This window comes from Phalacrocorax aristotelis, chromosome 4 (genome assembly GCF_949628215.1).
Source record: "Phalacrocorax aristotelis chromosome 4, bGulAri2.1, whole genome shotgun sequence".
NCBI classification, from domain to species: domain Eukaryota; kingdom Metazoa; phylum Chordata; class Aves; order Suliformes; family Phalacrocoracidae; genus Phalacrocorax; species Phalacrocorax aristotelis.
The window spans coordinates 42,002,523-42,021,044 of NC_134279.1; the positions used below are offsets into that span (position 1 = coordinate 42,002,523).

Sequence of the window (18,522 nt, forward strand, 5' to 3'; positions counted from 1 at the left end):
TTGGAAAAAATTAGTCTGAAAATCATGTGGACTCAACTAAAAGTTACAGTAATCTAGGAAGAGGGAAAAGGATTGAGCTTGGATGTGCTGCTCAAGAAGCTGCAAAGTGCGGAGATGGCTTTCATGTGTGACTAAAAAAAGGCTTGCGATAGAGATAAAAGGTGATGCTGGGCTGAAGGTACTAAAATGATCCTGATGATAGAAGAGATGCTGGGAAAGGCACACATCTGTGCTAGTTTGTTATGACGCATGGTGTTTATAACTAGGGGGAAAAGAGGGAATGAGAATCATTGGTGCTACTACCACCATGACTCTTGTGAAACTCTCAATTAAACAAGGTTGTGCCTGACCCATATTTGGCTGCGTTACCTGAGCTGCTGAAGGATTGGCTGGATCCTTGAACACGTATTTTTACTTTGAAATTCTGGACACTTGGACATAAGGAATCAACCATCTGCTATTGGTGGAAAACTACAGTGCTTTCATCCGATCAGTAAATAAAACTTAAGTCACTAAGCAAAATGGGAAGCCTTGGAGAATCTGTACAGTTAAAACTGTCTGAAAGCTTTGAACGTGTTGCCAAGTATCAAATGTTTGGGATGATAATGACTAAGGGATTAGAGATCAAAACATTTCTTTATTTTCTCATTTTGCTTGCTTTGTACATCTGGCAGTGTCAGGGTATTGTCCATTCCACTACATCCCCCGTTCAGTTACTGACGCTCTCTGTTCCAAAACACGTCTGATTAACGAAGAGCAGAGAGCAGTTGTATTAGCACATCCACATGCCTTTGCATACCAGAGATTTTCTAACACAGCTACAGAGTAAGTACTCGCAGACTGAAGTGGAAGCCAGCAATCAGAAAACCTTTTACAAATTAGAGAATGAGCTGTGAAACCCATGCAAATAACAAGGGACCTTAAGCCAAATAGTTTTATTTGTAATCATAGCCTAATTTTGCTGGATCTGTTTCAATTTTTTAACATCCTTACATCAGTTTTATTTAACAAAACTTTAGTAAGATTAAATACTGATCTTCAAATCTTCAAAACCAGATGCCACACAGCAGGACAAGAAGGAAACTGACACACACAACAAAATTCCAACATAAGGTGTTGGAGGAATGGGTCAGCTGGGATTAAGTAATAATGGCTAAGATCACCTCAGGTACAACTTCCTCAGTAACTGATTTCCCTGTTTCCCTACCCAAAATGAAGCAAAAGCCTGAACAAAAGTAAACTAAAATCAAACAAAACCACGGATTTGATGGGAAACAGAACATTTTGGTTTTGAGTATTTTAAATGATTCTGAACTGGAATAAATTCAGTAATGCAATGTCCTGTCAAAAAAAATTAGGCAAATTGTTTTTCAATCTTTCAGTTTTTGCTTTTTTAGCTGAAACCATCTCAGGAAACATCCACTGTATTGTGCTTGCTTTTATAGTGTTCTGATGAAATCCAAATGTTAATAAATATTTCCTGGAGACAATTTTGATTGGTGCAAGAGCTCTATTTAGCTTTCTCACAAAGCTTCTTTTATAAGGTCAGCCAGTCTCTTGAAGGCCTGCAATGACACAAATATGGTTCACGTTTATATTCCAGCATTACTTAAACAGGCAACACAGCAAGCCTGTAAAGGTACTGAAACTACCCTAACCAGTATTTTATACTGCAAAATTGTGCTGATATTCTGTTTTCCTTTTATTAATGACATGTATGGGTGTTGACTGGACAAAGCTTCTGCTTCTCTGACAGAAAATGAAAGGCAGAGTTTTCTGAAACAGGAAAATATATATACTGATATTCAAAGGTTATTTGGAGTTCAGATGCAACTAACCAGTTGTACTTTTAATACAACTAGTGATCCCTGGAAGAGTAGCTCTTTTAACTTAATGTAAGGGCCTAGAGGCTCCAAAGGTGAGAGAAAAGGAAGAAGAGTTGAGTGGGGAAGCATATAAAAGATAGAATTTGACTGTCAATAGTTTGGTTAGGAATTACTTTTACAAGGAAGAAGGGAATAGAAGTGCTTATCTGTTACAAACCTTCACAACTGAATGAAAGTACAACTACAAATACTGAACTGTTTCAAGCACCTGGATCAAACGAGTATTACATCTGCACGAACGAATGTATCCTATCTTTCTTCCCACTGATTTTTACAGATACAGCCAAATAACATCCAAAATGTTCCTAAAATACATAGAAGATTAGTTCCTGAGACATTAAATACGACAGATATGTCAATTGTATAAAAGAAAAACAATATTCTTTCTTATAAAGGATTGACAACGCACCCACACAAAAAAGAAAGCAGGTAATTCAATCTCAGGAATGGAAAGTCTGCAAAATAAGAGATGTGTGATGCCTGCGAATGCTAAAGCAAATGGCAAAACTTACTCGGACTTCAGTAAAGCCTTCATGAATAAAGTCTGGGAGGATTAAGTGTGAGACTCTACAGGGATGAGATACACAGAAAGATTTTATGTGGTCCTAAAAATCTGGTACCTTTCAGGTCACTTGGATATGAGTATCTTGCCTAAGAAATAGCTAATGCTGCTTCAAGAGTACTGCTTAATCACCTAAGTACTAAAATACCTACACTAACATTCAAGAATACACATAAGGAGAAGTAAGTAAAAATAAGTGAGCATTATTAGGTGAGAAACTGTCTTGATAAGAATGTTAAAAAAAACCCCCTCACTTACCAGATCCATCTGGGCTGGAGAAGACAGAGAGAAGGAGGCTCTGACGTAAGAACTAGGCTCTGAACTATCGATATTGAATGCTCCTCCAGGAACCAGCAACACCTAAGAAAAATTGATTAGCCACCCAGTTATCACCAGTATTAAAATGCTGTGTTAAGTTAAATTTGGGAAGGCTCACTGCTAAAACACTGGTATCAGAACATAGCTTAATATATTTCTTCTCTTCAAAATAAGAAGCCAAAAATACGCAACCTAGAACCAGGCTTTTCATAACAAAATCAAGGGGCTCTTAGGTTTTGGTTACATAGCCTAGTGGGTTACCAGGTCTGGCTTACCATGACAATGTTTAGAAGCACCAGTGAGGTGGGATGTAGTTTACTCAGTACACAGTGCTGGTTCTTATAAATTGTAAAAATAAAATCACACTTCATTTCTCTTACTAAAAAGATATAGTAGACAGCCATCATTCACATAGGTACATATATTAATATATAGCATACATGGCATTGTGCTATATATTATAATGTTTAAATTTAAGTAAGATGATTAAATATCAACATCTGAATACAGACATGAAGATATTTTATTAATGAGTCACTATGCGACAATGCCTGACTTGCGGACACAATGATGATGCACAGCAAGGTCCCCTGCTTCTTTATGTGTGTGCATATTTGTGGATAGGTATGATAATTTATTTTATCCTTTCCTCATTTCATTTTAACATCATAAGCCATTAAACCATAGGTCATATACTTCTTTCTGCAGAGCTTTCTCCATGATCAGCTGCTGTGTGTCAGAAACACCCTTAATTTTGATCCATAAGAACATGCCAGCAGCAGGAGGGTACCATTCTGCCAAGTCTGGAGAGAGAAAAGAAGGGAATCAAGAAAGAAAAATTAAAAAAATTAAAAAAAAACAAACAAAAAACTTCTGCCCCACCTTTAACAGATACATCATAGATTCAGTGATGTTATAGATTTGTTGCTCCAATGAACTCAAAGGTAATGTGGGCCACAGAGCCAGGATGCTACCTGCAAAATCTAAAGTACTCCTAATCAAATCTGTGTGGGCTTATCGCATTTGTGCTGGTATCCTCAATAATTTTTGTGAAAGTGATCGCTCTGAATTATAGAAATCCCAAACATTAACAAACTATATTATTACTTTCAGATCAAGTAAACAATCTAAAAGAATTTTTCTGATGCAGTTTCTCCTAATATCACGTTGACTAGCCATACAATTTAAGTGTAGCAATGTGCAAAACTGTTTTCCTTTAAATGACAATGATTACAGATTTTTCCCCAAAGAAAAGGAGAGCCTAGGAGTTATAAGGAGGATGGGAAGGATTAGGGAGGATTTATGTCTTAAATTATGTATGCAGACTCACTGTATACCTTTTGTTTACCTAGAATTCCTTATCTGATTTTGGACATATTTTTGAGGAAACTATTTGACTTGACATCTTCTTCAGCTCTTCCTTGATGGATTGAAACATTGCGTATCTACAAAATAAAGGTCTGTCTTCTGTAATATTATGGCTCCTATTACTAGAAAACATGAAGACCCTATACTGTGTTACGTATGAGTATATTCTTACCATACACTTTAAGGCAGCCTGGTGCTATTACACTGTTTTGATACTGGGGGAAATGAGACAAAGAGGGCCTGCCTCAGTCAACAACCCGTGATTGTTCAGAACCATATAGAAAAGAAAAAAATACTTCCTATCTAAAAACCTGGAATTAGCAAGAGTGAGCACATTAATGATTGTGTGGTGCCCAAGTACCCATGTGCCATGGAAGTATCATCTAAGGTAGATGGGCAGTTACTTAAGCAGTTACTGCTGATTCCACTTGGACTGACTAAGATGAGTGAATCACTAACCGTAATTGCATTATTGTTGATCAAATTCTTTCTATGCTCTGTGATTAACCACGAAAGTGGACATTTGAAATTGATTTCTGACAAAAAAAATATTATCACTGCTGCTATATTGATTGTTTATATATTTTTTTAAATTAAGGCCACTAAATCTGGTTATTTCAGGCAGAGATTTTAAACATAAAAAGTATAAGAACATAGTGGTGTGAAATATATGGCTTTTGTAAAATTGCTTTATACAGTAATGTGGAGAGCTTTTTTCTCATCACCATATCCTTGTCCCACAGAAAAGCATGAAAACAGAAGCACTTGATAACTTGTCCTAAGTTTAATATTTAATGTCATTGATTTGCTTATAGTGCTTATCTGTCACTTCAGTCAAGAGGTGAACTTCACTGGTTTTTCTTGAACACGAAGATGATAAATAGCTAGAAAAAAAAATCTAAGTAATTAGCTGTGTTGCACTCACTGACCTTTTAACCACTTGTCAGCAGCAATGAGCATTGCATCCCGCTGGGCCCTGTAGAACTCCACCACTCTGAAAGTAAATTATCAATTCAAAGTCATGATCCCATAGTGCTTCAGAGTCCATTTGTTTCCAAAGGCAGAAACGAAGCTTTTCTACTTGAACAGCCTAAGTGCACATTTAATGGAAATATGAGCATATCCTAGCTGGGCACAATACAGCATCCTGTGGGTATAAAACTTTGTATATGTACCAGAGAAGTCTTGAATGCTTCAGCATGCCTGTAACAAAGCAAACATCAACCAGATAGAGGAACTACCTGTGTGACTGCTTCTTAAGCTTTACATATGTCATGGAAACTCTTCATATATATTATCCATTCTGTCTATTGTATCAGTGGATACAAGCCCTGCTTGCAATATTTACCACACAAAACAGGCATACTAAAGGAAATGAAGGACTTATGCAAAAGCACAGACTCCACATTTGTGCTTTTGGGTTGAACTTCTGTAATAGGTACACATGGAAATGATATTTCACGAGGTAAACAGCAAATCATATGATAAACCTGTCATGACTATTTCACAGCTTCCCCCTTCCTAAACTTTTGAGCTTACCTCTCTCTTTCACACTTTAAGTAAAACTTAGACATAATTCAATCTCTTAGTGGGGAAAATGACCCTAACCCAAGTTTAGGACAAGTCTTGTGCAGTGGCTTTTGTCGATATGAGACAGTTGCAATTCTACAACAGGAAACATGAGAGAAATGCCTGATAGAGAGCTCATAAATCAGATGCAAATGTGTTCCCTCCTCTGTAGAGAAACCATACTTAATAATTTCATAATTATACCTTTCAGGGTTTTTTATACTCTCTGAACCAATACCTTTGATTTCTGGATGTATTTTATTACACCTGATACTAAAGGCTTATATAGTTTTGGGACTCAGCCTATACCAATTGCTACATTCTGCATGAAATGGTAAATCTCACTTATTGCAAATACTGTTGTAAGCTTTTTGCCCTTCTGTTATCATCTTACTTTTATGCTGGGATGAAATTGTAAGTGTTAGCAAGACAAGACTTCAGCAAAAACATAGCTGCTTCAAACAACCACCTAGCTCATACTTAAAAACAAGATCTAACAAGGCAACCTTGGCCAAATGAAATCACCTGGGAAAGATTGCAGTCAGCTGTTGGGCCTCATCAATAAGTTACCTGACAACAGAGTCTAGGAGGTTATAAAAAGGGTTGCAGCTACCAGACTGCAGTGCTATTCTCATTAGTCAGGAGGAAGAACAGCCTTTTGGTGTAAGCAAGGATGCTTCTTGGCCCATAAGAAGGTAAGCAAAGAGCTAAATGTAGGATATATTCTTTTAAACTGTTGAATATGGAGCTAAAGCGTGGTCCAAGTTTCCCTGTAAAACCTATCTTTATGTTCCTATTTCTTAAAACAAGGCAAAGCTAGGACTGCTGTGTCTGGTTTTTCTTTTTGTGGTGTTTTTTTTTTAATACTAGTGTTTATAATACAGAAAACAGGCAGGTGCTTAGAGGACAGAAGTGGTTGTTACAGTCAGATACAAGAACTTTTTCTATGCCTTGTTCACATTCCTGTTCCAGGCCTCTGCAGAGTATAGCACACTTCCCATGGAAGTAGGAAGCTTGGGGTTCTAATGGTATCCAAGTATGGCATCTGAAATGAAGCGTGGATACTTGGGAGAAACTGTGCTCCTCCAGCATAATAGATGAAAAGCAAATGTGTGTCAGCCAGTATGTAAGAAATGCCATGCTGAATTAGGCCTTAGCTCAGTGCTGTCTCCAGGAGTGGTGACAGAGGCAATGGTTAGCAAGGGTAGGTGAACCTCGCTGTTCTCTGTACTTCTTTCCATCAGTGTCCACAGTCATTCCTCTAAGGATGTTAGAGGGTGAATCCCTGCTGAGTTAGTGAGGCAAGAACTCCCATTATACAAGTTACGCTGACTCTTTCTCAATAGATTATGTGCTTAGTGATATTAGCCTTTGCTATAGACCCTGCCACTTCAGCAAGGATGAAAACTTTATTCACTGACTTGGAGCTCCCAGCATCCTCATCCTCTTTGAGTTCCCTTCAGATGGGAGCTGCATGATTGTGCCAGTAGACCAGCAAATTGTTGGTCTGCAGTGGTAGTTTACATACCCCGACCTGCACGTCTGCAGCTTCACACAGAGCTCCTTTGGGACTCATGTGAATACTGTCAGTCTTGGTGACCTGGCTTCTCCATTTGGCCTGACACTGATACACTTCCTCTGACCTGGTTCTGCAAAGAATGTTTTGTGTAGGTAACAAGGAGCAGAATGACAGATGATGGGATTCAGCATATGACAAGACCCTACCTGTCTATATGCTCCAAGAAACCCTTTTCTCCCCATTGCTGAAGCAGCTGTGATATCATAATCTAAAGAAATAAAACACATCATCAATACCATATTTTAAACAGGACTGTTCTGCAATCATCAAAAGAACTAGAGCCTGATGCCATATTCAGAATTCCACACAGGCAAGAAATTGCATGTGGGGTCTCTTGGATTCCTTTATAAAGAGAGGTGGCAACAGCAACAGGCCATTTTAGTCCATGTTACTGCTGTCTCCAAGGATCATGGCAGTGTTTGGAAGCCGGGGCAAGGGGGAAGAATGGATGGAGAGCTGAATGTGGTAATCAGGGAGAAAAAGGAAGGCAATGTTATATTGCTTTACTTTCCTGCCCATATCAGCCCCTCTGCTTTAATACTGTCTCTATGATGAGCTAATGGAGCTGGTAGATGGAAGGTGTATTTAGATGTGTTCAATCTCTCTTTTCCTTATTCCTAACTATAAAGGGACTGTAATTGGCAGCCTGCTTTGTAATATCTCTGTGGGCTGCCAGTATTCTAATTACAAAGTAGTATGAAAACCAAAAAAAGTAAACTTAAGTACTTCCAATGTATCCTTTACATTGAGGTTTTTCAAATGAACCTACTAGCAAGAGAAACAAAGTATTTTAAATCTTGATTCTTGAAATTTGAGGGTTAAGGGCATATTAGCTGCACTTTCTGAGCATTGTGACACTCTAGCTCTGGCTGTAATTTCTATGGTGGTCTCTCTTCTTTTGGCAGAATTGACAATGTATGTGCTTACTAGAAACAAAACTGCAAAAGTGCAAAGCTGTTTGGTTTTGGTTTCTTGTGACTTGGAATATGTTATCTTCTATTAATACAATTAAGTTGGCAGCTTGGGACTTGCCTGTGTGAAAGTGCTGGTGTGCATTGTTGAAACCTGAATGTGTAGAATAACTCTGTCGATAAGAGGCTTGGGACCTGTGAGAAAACCTATTCTTAACCTAGAGGGGGAAAAAAAGGAAAAAAGTTACTACAGAAATGCAAGGTGATAATACTTTGTGCGAGTTATGGTTGAACTTATAACTGGGAAAACCTGTAGCCATTTCATTGATATTGTAGTGATATTTTATGCATTTACGTTTATATATATCTTAATACTGCCCTAAGACCCAGGTTTATGCAACTTATGAGCTAAGTATCAAAGTCATGAAATAAAAACATTTAAGGGTTTTTAATGCTTATAGTTACCTCTTAGTTCTGAGACTCTGGGACTTGTCCCACACTTGTAAGCTTTCCTCTGCAACCATAAAGGTTACATGAATCAAAGGGAAGGAAAGATAGGTTTTCACATAATGAAAAATCATAAATGCTTAGGCTTTATGAAAAACAGATGGGAACTGGCAAACAGCTTTACTCTTTCACTCCCTTTCAGTACTGCAGAATAAATGGAATTTAGACTGATAAACCAAACTTTTATTCATGCCTCAATGCTTATGACCCATCTTTACAGACTGGCTGAAGTTTTTATTTGAAGAAAAATAGAACCAGTAAGTTCTTATGCATCTTTGACAAATATAAAATTGTATCATGCCTTTTTGCAGTGTCAATTCTGAAAGTACAATCACACTTAGCTCAAGTTGTCTCCTTACTTTCTCAGGGATGGGGTTATAATCCACTAGCTGCCAGTGCAGAATTCACATTACTTTCTTATATCTATTAGAATAATATATAAAAGCAAGTTAAAAATCAACTATGGTGACATGTGTGAAATGGAAAACAGCCAGCTTAGTTTTTCAGGCAGGTGGAAACAACCTGAAATAACTGTAGGGCTAGAAGACAACAGATCGGTATAACCCTATGAATAGTTTGTGAAGAATGATGCCATCATTTCTCTTCTGTATTACGAATTCAGGGAGTGTGCAGGAATGTAAAGAGACAGGAGAAGTAGAAAAAGGAGAGAAAGGCATGGAACAGAGCTGGAATCTAGCATCTCTCTTTCTGCCTGTATGGTGTCTGCAAGAATGGGCTGCCTGGGGAGAGTGGCTTAACTATCAGTATCAGAAGAGAAACAGAATCCAGAGTTAGACTGCAAGAGAGGACATGAAAAGTGAGCAGACTGAGAAAAGCTGTGGATCAAAAAGTACATTCCAGAAATGGATAGGTATTAGATGAAAAAACACTGACATGTCTGGTCATTTGTATGAAGTATTAGTCTTGTACCTTAACTGAACAGGCAATGCTGAGCAGTCTGAAGCTGGCCTTACCCAGATGACAGAATTTTAGAGAAAGAGTCAGTCCTGATAACTCGGCCATCCACATCCATTGAGAGGAAAGTTGGAGCCCATGGCTTGGAAGAAAAAAAGTGAAATTCAGGGTGCTAGTAAGGTTTATGATGTATTTTCTTTACGATGAAGACATAATTGATTTTGTAAAATATTTACTATCAAAATACTTCTTTACACATTCCAAGAAAAATACTGTAATTTCTAAGATGGGGCCCTGTAGCTTTTAGCTTTATCTTCAAAATTTGGTCATATCTTGATTTCCTTTTTGATGATCTGAGTTCAGTGCACTTTTTCCTTATTAGGAATTCTACTTTTACACCTTCTCCCCTTACACACTCTAACAAAGCTACACAGTGCTATTCAATGAGTAAGTGAAGCAGTTGATTGCCTCCTCCCATAAAAACTATTTCAAAATAGAAAATACTGAATTTCTACCAATGTTTTACTGCTTTATAAGATCAGATTTATTCCTGAAGTTAGGTACTTTGCAGACTCTGCTAGTGTAGGTCCATGTGTGAAGACAGGTCAACACTCAATTGTTACACATTTGGGGGAAATTTACATGAAGAGGGGAAGCTGCCTATCCAGTACTGCTTCCTGTGGTATCTGCGAGGACTCTCTTGGGTTCTCCAAAGGGCAAAGGGGTAAAAATGGGATATAGTAGACTGGGAGAAAGCAGTCTTCCACTGAATGAAAGAAGAGAGTGGGCTGAAAGGAACATTAAGAGGCTGCTGTTTTCAAGTGCTGCTTCAGTGGCACACTTGTTCTGGAGGCAAAATCTTTGTCATTTTCTGACTAATGAAGGAAATTCTGTTTTGTATAAGGCTTGAGGAATTTGAACTACCAACTAAATGGACAGATGCAATAAAATGCCACAAAGGGGACAACTGAAAGTAGCATAGACTGTTAGGCCTACAACTAACTTTGTAGGACATGAAGAAGCAGCATGCATGAAGATCCATGGCTCAAACCTTAGTTCTGGCCTGGACCAGAAAAGATGTTAGTAAGGAGTATGGAAGACAAATTACCTTTTCAAACTGAAGAAAGTAATAAGGATCATCCTCTATAATGAGGAAATCATACTTTCTTGAAAGCTAAAGAAATGAATAAAAGTACAGATTCATTACAATGAAAAGACACTGTAAATTCAGTTCTTCCTATACCCTGGGCCTATTACCAGGACCATATTATGATCCTATGGATTGCTCATTCAAGATATTGCCCTATCAAGATAAGCTTTCCAAAATCCAATTTAGACATCAAGCAATTATAAGAGTAAACATGATACCTGCAGTACAAGGACACATGTATACAACAGAAGGTCTGTTCCATGTAGTGTTCAGACTGTGCAGTGAACTTGCAATATATCTGGTTTGAAGTCAATGGCAAAGACACCAGCCAGCAATAGGCTCCTACTGCAAAAACAACTTATCTAATGCTTAGTCTACCTCTGAAGAGTTGCCGCGGAAGACGTTTGATTAGAAACAAGTTCTGGGACCACTAACGGGCCCAAAGACCACACATGGGGTTTTCTCAACTGAAATGAGACTGACACTTATCGATTTCCGCCTATAAGGGTCACAAGGCCTCAGCTACATACCTGGTAGATCTCCTTCTTGCGTTCTGTGGTCAGAGAGTTTCCAGTTGGGTTGCACCCATTTGGAATAGTGTACAGGAACTTGGGGAGGTGGTGGCTTTGATTTTTTACGTCTTCTGAGCTCCAAGAGGATAGAATTTCTTTTAGCGCTTTTGGAATAATGCCATGTTGGTCACTGGGAACGTTAATTATGTTACAACCCAAAGGTCTCAGCTGTTGATAGGAGAAACAAAACTGTCAATCTCATAATTCAAAGGTCTTCCTTTTGTCATTGGCATTGTAAAATTTCAGTGACACAAAGTCTTTCTGACTTTATTGCTACCTCGAACTCCATTTGTTTGTCTGAATTTTCTGTGGAGCTTGTCAAACTTACCACATTATTCCATTTTCCATGTTAAACTAACTAAGAAGAAATGTCTCCTATGTCCAATTGCTGCTCTTCTCTATGAAATCACATGTGGTTTTGCAAGCAGAAGGGGATTTTGTGAATTTGAACTGTGTTCTCTCAGGACTCCTCACGCTCTCACCACAGATAGTAAGTTCATAGCACCTTCAGTTCCTATTGACAATTTACACTCTACTTCAATGGAAGTGCCAGACCTATGAGCTACTCTTCACTGACAAAGGGCAAAGAATCTGTTCTCAATACATATATTCAGCAATACAAGGGAGAATGATGCTACTGCAATGACATGTTGACAGCAGTGTGGAAAAATATAGGTAAAATACCAACGAAAAAGCATACTGTCTCCCCCCTGTAGAATTTCAATTTGTACCATGTAGTGCTCTGCATTTTTAAGTAAAAATGCAGGTTGCTGTATTGTCAAAACATATTCCTAACAAAGTATATTTGATTAGACAAGATATATTCAAACTTAGCATAGCAAACAAAACCAAAATTCCTTTTGGTGCTAGGGGAGGCTAGACTGAAATTGTGATATATCATCTGTTCTAACCCTTCTTACAGTTCTCATGCATCTTTAGCTGACATTTAATTACTTACTGATTAAATTACTTCTCAGACTTAAACTTTGCTATTTTTGTACAGTTCTTACTAATTCACATCTTCATACTTATATATGGATGTTTCAGGCCTATTCTAATTTTATACTATTTATAGCTATGGTATAATCAGACAACGAAATACTTCAGGTGAATGTGCTGGCATGTTAAAATACCCACTTATTAAAAATTTGCTTCAGCCTGACTAGGTTGTGATGGCTTTCTTTCCAGTCCCAAATGTGACCTTACCCCTTGAATGAATTAGGATTTGGAAGAGGAACTTGTGAGAGTAGCTTTTATAGAACTTCTAGCATAAAAGCTTCTATGAGTTAATATTTATAAACTTAACTGGACTAACAGTAAAAACTTGATTCTTAGGTATGTTTTTACAGTAAATACAGACAGTGTATATAAGCCTACAGATGAGGTACTAAATTGCTGTTTACTTCAAATGTAACAATGTTTTGTAGCTAAAGAATACTTACAGCTGCTAGTGTGCCAGAGTATGTAGGTGCATCCAAGAGGATGTTGTCCCCGGGATTAATAAGCATTTCAAACACCTGTGAAAGAAAATCTATTTTAGATTGTGCCATTCTGGTACACATGCTTCATACTTCTGACTTCTTAGTGGGATTAAAAAATCTTGATGTTAGTAATGCCCTAAGAATTTAATCACACTGTGAGAAAAGCAATGAACAGATGAAAAACCTGCTTTAGAGCCAAATGAAGCTGTGTAATCAGCTAGAGAATACCAACTTGAAATGGAAAGACAGTGCTCTATTATACAATAGAAACAGTGCTTCAGTTACAGTAAGGATCAGCTATGCTGCAGTGAGAGTGGACTGGAAAGGGTAATTATTTAGGGAAGTCTAACATAATTAGAATTGAGCTGTGGTAAAACAAATAAGGCATCTATGTACTTGTTAGTGCACTACCTGAGTAACATGAAATATTACCTCATAGCATATTTTCTGACAGGATCCTTGGTTTACCCAAAGATTCATGCAGCCCTGACAGATTAGACTGCTGTACCAATTTTATTTCAGTTCTATAATTCTTACTGATAATACTGTCAGACGTATATCTAACAAACTACCCTGCATATAGTTATACAATACCACTTAATGCTGAATTATAACTGAACTGATTGAAGAATAAACATCTCCCTGGAAGAAACGCTTTTAACATATGAAGCTTTTGGTCTTACTTTACACAAGCCTTCCTGGCTGCCGGTTGTGACACACACTTCCATTTGTCCTTGCTCAGGACTGTAGTTGGCTGTGGGGGGATTATGGAGAGTCTGCTGGAAATCCTTTAGCCAAGACAACAGCTCTGGAATCCTGAAACATGAATAAAATAAGTTGTATCTAACATTTTATATAGGCTGAAGCTAGGCTGTTCCTCTAAGTCACTGCCAAATCTAGCACCTGGTCCTGAGTCTGATTTCAATGGTCACACAGATACACTTAAATGCTGATTTTATGACTGCTTTATCAAATGTTGAAAATGAGATAAATGTCTCTTACGGAAAAGCAGAGGAGATAGGCATTATTATACTGAAATATGGGTGGAAATAATTTGCCAAGGGTGGAAACTGAACAATATCCACTCCTAGGAGTGATCCTTCCATACTCAAATGTGGCAATGTGACGATACTGCTAGTAATACACCACAGATAATAAGGATTTCTGAAACATTTTTCAAAAAATGTCTTAAGATCTCGTAGGATGTTCACAAATGGCTGGGTTCATTTAAATATTAAAAGTCTTAACTTCACTGATTAATGCCCTCTGTTCCTCTGTAGATACCTAAATATTTTTACAAACCTGTCACAAGCCTGACTCAGTGCTGTCTGCTGGGGAGTTCAAGTGCTGAAGTAACTTTGATATGCAATTTTTATACTAAAAATGACAATGCTATAAATACTTCCATTCAACTACCAAAAGGAGTACATATTGATTTCAATATGGTATGTAATGAGAGCAAAACAAATACTCCAGAATGTGGAAACTATGTATTGTAATGCAGTATCTTTTAATGAATATCTTATTGCAAAACACAAAATGATTCCTCCTAGTGATTTGGGAGTCTGGATTCTCAAATACTAACAGCCAGGAAATGCTCTGGCTTGAGAATTACTAGTATTAGGGTTTTAAATTTCTCATCTGCTCATAACTTTACACTTAAACTGAAATGTAAATAGTGAGGCAAATTGAAAGAAATTAAACCTGCTTTTGTAGAATGGGTTTCAAAAACAAGTGAATTAATGCAATAAAAGGATTTTATGGTCCTTTGATTCTGCTATCTTGGAGTGCAAGCAGCTGTGACAGCTACCCTGCTGAGGCCGAATACTGGAGAGCTCTCTTCATCAGATCTTCCCCAATCTCAACAGCAGCGCCATGTCCAATGGCAACAGTAGCCCTCTTAAATGGAAAAACGTTAGGGTTTGGTGCCCCGCCAGCCAGAGAGATGAGAGATGGAGGAGACTTCTGCATCAATTCAGCTAGAGGAAAAGGAAAAGACCTGGGTTACAATTTGATTATTGCAACTCAGATTATATCCTTTAGTCAGTATATAAAAGGGTCCAGAGAAGTTTGTTCTGTTTTTCACTTTCTTTTTAACCGGTATGAATCCAAAAGGATGATAATTCTTTTCAAACTTAGCTTTCTACGTGGATTAAATAGGTGGTAGGGGTGCGGAAGGAGGCATGGGTGGGACAGACCAAAACAACAAATTATATTTGTTTTTAAAAAATTATAAATAGCTTTTTTATTTTATCTGGACTGTTCTATCATAAAAACTTTCTGTGACTGATGTCTTTTAAGCTTTGAGAATTTAAAAATATAAAGATCCTCTGTTTAGACTGACTTGGAATTATTTGGGTTTTTTGTTCAGTCTCATTTTAGCTGATGTGGCAGTAGCGCAGCTACACTGATAGTTTCTTCTGTGATTATAGCTTTTCTGTAAGGGAGTGGGAACATTTCTGGCAGCCCAGCTGTGGTGGCAGAGACACTGTGTAAATAATTCAGTGTGAAGAAAATGTTAACAACTCTTGCTTTAAAGTCACAGTTTCACAATCATTCAGATCCAATCTATGCAGTTCAGACTGAACCTTAATGCAGCAAGGGCACTTGATTACATTAAATCTAAGAGCTCACAATATGGCATTCATGCTGGCTTGACAGTTCTATATCAGATATGAGAGAGCAGATGACGCCAGATCTGGCTCAAAGCCTCCTGTTACTGAGTTTATTCACTACTTATTAGCAAACTTGAGCATGGGGAGTTAATTCTTATCAGTTCAGCGATATGGGTCATGTGTCTGACTTTTGGTCTGGTAAAGAGGTATTTACTTTGTTGTCAAAACTGCAGCCTCGATGTGTCTTTCTGCACGAGCTATGCTATTTAATATTTGTGTTACAATGCATATCAATGTATCACTTAGAGACGGACTAGAGTGAATTAGTTGACTTAGATGTACCCGTATGAAGTATTTTTAAGCAGAACAGCAAATGCCAACCTCTTACCAAGAGAGGAAATTGACCCCCAAAGGCTTAACTAGTGATGTGTGTCTCATGCTCTGATTCTGTCAGGTCCCTGTAGGTTTCAACTGAGTAAACAAGTTGGCAGTTAACCTTTTCTATCTGTCACACAGAAGACTATGTAACATGGTAGCATAATGATAGTGTATTCGTAGAACAGGAAAGTGTAGTAACACTGAGAGTGTGGGCGTGGTGAGGAGTTTATGAACATTAACAGGATATAGGAAAGCTAGGTGGAAAGAAATGTTATGCTGGGACTGAATTTCAAGTCATTAGCCCAGGAACAGGCAACTGCTATCAGTGTAAATTCAGTAGCAAACTGTGCCAAAAGCCCTGCTTCAGGGGCAGTAGCAGAGATCTTTCAGGCTCACGTTAAAGTGACAGTATTATTTCTTCTGTCTGGATGAGTTTCTGAAATGGTTCAAGGCTATTCACTTTCTTCTTTATACATGCCTGACATCTCACCTTGACAAGAGTCAAATGAGTTAACTGGCCTTGCTTGTCAGCTTACAGCACGGTTTTCTTTCAAGGCTTTTCAAGTCTTTAACCATGATACCCCAGCAAAGTCCAGAATGTAGAATGATACCCTTCCAGAGAACCTGTAAACAACAGGTCTATACTCACTCAAAAGTCTTATTGGAGATGCTTTTCTTGCTGCACTCACAGTGGTGATGAATCGAGAGTAATTCATATCTATGGGGAAAGAGCAATTAGTTGGACGTGAAGCTGGAAAAGTAAACAGGAACTCCCATGCTTTTAGTATGTGCATCTCCCACAAATAATGCTTGCATTTTGTCATCTCTATAGATATGCTCTATCATAAATGAAATGTCAATTTATTCATGTTAAAATCAGTGCTGGAATTTATTTTCCTTTTGAATTCAGGGAAAAGGTTTCTACTCCATACTTGTAGGTACTGTCACAGCCTTCCAATGACACTGGCACAGCAAGATTAGGCCAGATGCTGCTGTTATGATAAAAACAAATAGCAATACAGCTTCGATCTGTGTAATTTGTTGGTCTGCAGTGAACAGGAAAAAGCCTTCTACCCCCTCCTGTCACTGCCAGCTGTGGAGTTTTAAAGGCAGATTACAAATTTGAAGATATGACAGATCTTAAACACCCATCAGCTCTTTTTTAATGAGAATCCAGTTTTAGTTAACTGTATTAAGTATTACATTTAAAGTGCTTTAATGATTGCAAGCCATCATTGAGAGTCACAACACTTGTCAAGTTACAGGTATTTTTTTAGGAAGGCTAATCAAGAATGTCTTTCAAAATGCTTCAGATGACCATTTTCCCTCCTTCTCCCTGGTGCCCACAGGGATTCAGCAGGTAGTGAACCGCAGTCCTGCAGAAAACCTCAAGGCCTGCTCTCACAGGGAAAGCTCTTCATAAGGTGGGAAAGCACAGGAATGAAATGATGGGCAAAGAGACCCTGTCATTTTGACCACCAATTTCCAAGTGGACTTCTATTGAATTCACAGAAAATAATCCTCCAGCAACCACAGCAACATGCATGTGCTGGCAGTTACTAAAAATGAGCGATCGAGCAAAGCTGCTTTAAAAAAAACACCAAAAAAGGCACAAAACACCCAAAACAAAAAACACCACCACAAACAAAAGCAAACCAACAAACTACCAGACCCCAACCCACCAAACCAAACACCTCAAGCTTTCTAAAAATACCATTCTTAACCTTCCTCCCCGAGGCGCGTCTAGGCCAGCAGAAGCAGACCCAGGCCCTGCCGTGGCGGTGCTGGCTATACACCAAGGCTTGCTCCAGCGTTTCAGGCACGGCTCCTGCTGGCCCCCTACCGCCACGGCTGTGCTTTAGGGAATATCTGGGGCAGCGCGTCGCCCACCGTCCCCGAGGCGACCCCCGGGGCACCTCACCGCTGCCTCCCCTCCCGCCCCGCTCGCCGGTCTCCGCTTGCCGCGGATGCCCGCCCCGCCGTCCCTCAAAGGCCTGGCGCACCTACCGGCAGGACGGAGCCGAGGCGGCGGCTGCCCGCGGCGCTGGGCATGTGCGGACCCGCCCGCTCCCCGGCCGCGCAGACGGGCGGGGCGAAGGCAGGGCCGCCGGCGTCCGCCAGGGGCGGCTGCTTCATCGCCGCGGCAGGGCCTGGCCGGCGCAGCCGCCTGCGAGGGGAGCGGGTCCGGTAGCTGCAGGCAGCGTGGCTGCCTTTGGCGGGACGGGTTTGGACGCCGCCGATCCTGCGTAGATTCGTGCAGAACTCGCGAAAGCACGGCTCCCCCATCGGTTCCTTCTGTGTAATGGCCTTAAAAACAAGGGCCACAGCTCGGCCGGTGCCGGGAGCTGGGGCAGCCGGGTAGGGGGCACCGCGGCGGGGCGGGCCGTGGGGCGAGGCCAGGGCTGGTGGCGGGGAAAACACGGGAGAATGTGAAACCTCTCATCGTGTTCCTTTCATGTGGAAGGGTAGGACGAGTGGGCCTGGCGTGTTTGGTCAATACATCAAGGCTTTTAATAAAACTTACTTCATAAATGGCTAAAAAGCAGCGGCGCTGTGGAGCGGGAGAGCGGAAACCGGCGGCGCCTTGCAGATCTCACCAGGGCGGCGGTAACGGGCTGACCGGGGATGTCGTTCTCCGTGCGCTCCGGGCTTCGTGAAGCAGCCGCACAGGGTGAGGGGACTGCCTTCGGCTACAGCACGGGAAAGACGTT

General features: G+C 39.6%; 1 protein-coding gene across 5 annotated transcripts; it reads right to left on the bottom strand.

Annotated features, from left to right (window-relative positions):
- Positions 1-617: 617 nt before the first annotated feature.
- Positions 618-17,959, bottom strand: AADAT (aminoadipate aminotransferase). 5 transcript variants are annotated; one of them, XM_075091114.1, is made up of 14 exons: positions 17,819-17,959; positions 16,461-16,529; positions 14,629-14,797; positions 13,502-13,634; positions 12,780-12,854; positions 11,296-11,505; positions 10,724-10,789; positions 9,675-9,757; positions 8,315-8,411; positions 7,429-7,490; positions 5,064-5,128; positions 3,463-3,569; positions 2,707-2,808; positions 618-1,565 (listed from the first exon to the last, which is right to left on the bottom strand). In XM_075091114.1, the coding sequence occupies exons 2-14, from the start codon at positions 16,525-16,527 to the stop codon at positions 1,524-1,526; spliced, it is 1,278 nt and encodes a 425-aa protein (XP_074947215.1). In that variant the 5' UTR covers positions 16,528-16,529; positions 17,819-17,959; the 3' UTR covers positions 618-1,523. The 5 variants fall into 5 exon arrangements, with proteins under 5 accessions (XP_074947215.1, XP_074947216.1, XP_074947219.1 ...); XM_075091115.1 differs by having other exon boundaries at positions 17,733-17,822; XM_075091118.1 differs by lacking the exon at positions 17,819-17,959 and adding an exon at positions 17,536-17,776.
- Positions 17,960-18,522: the final 563 nt, after the last annotated feature.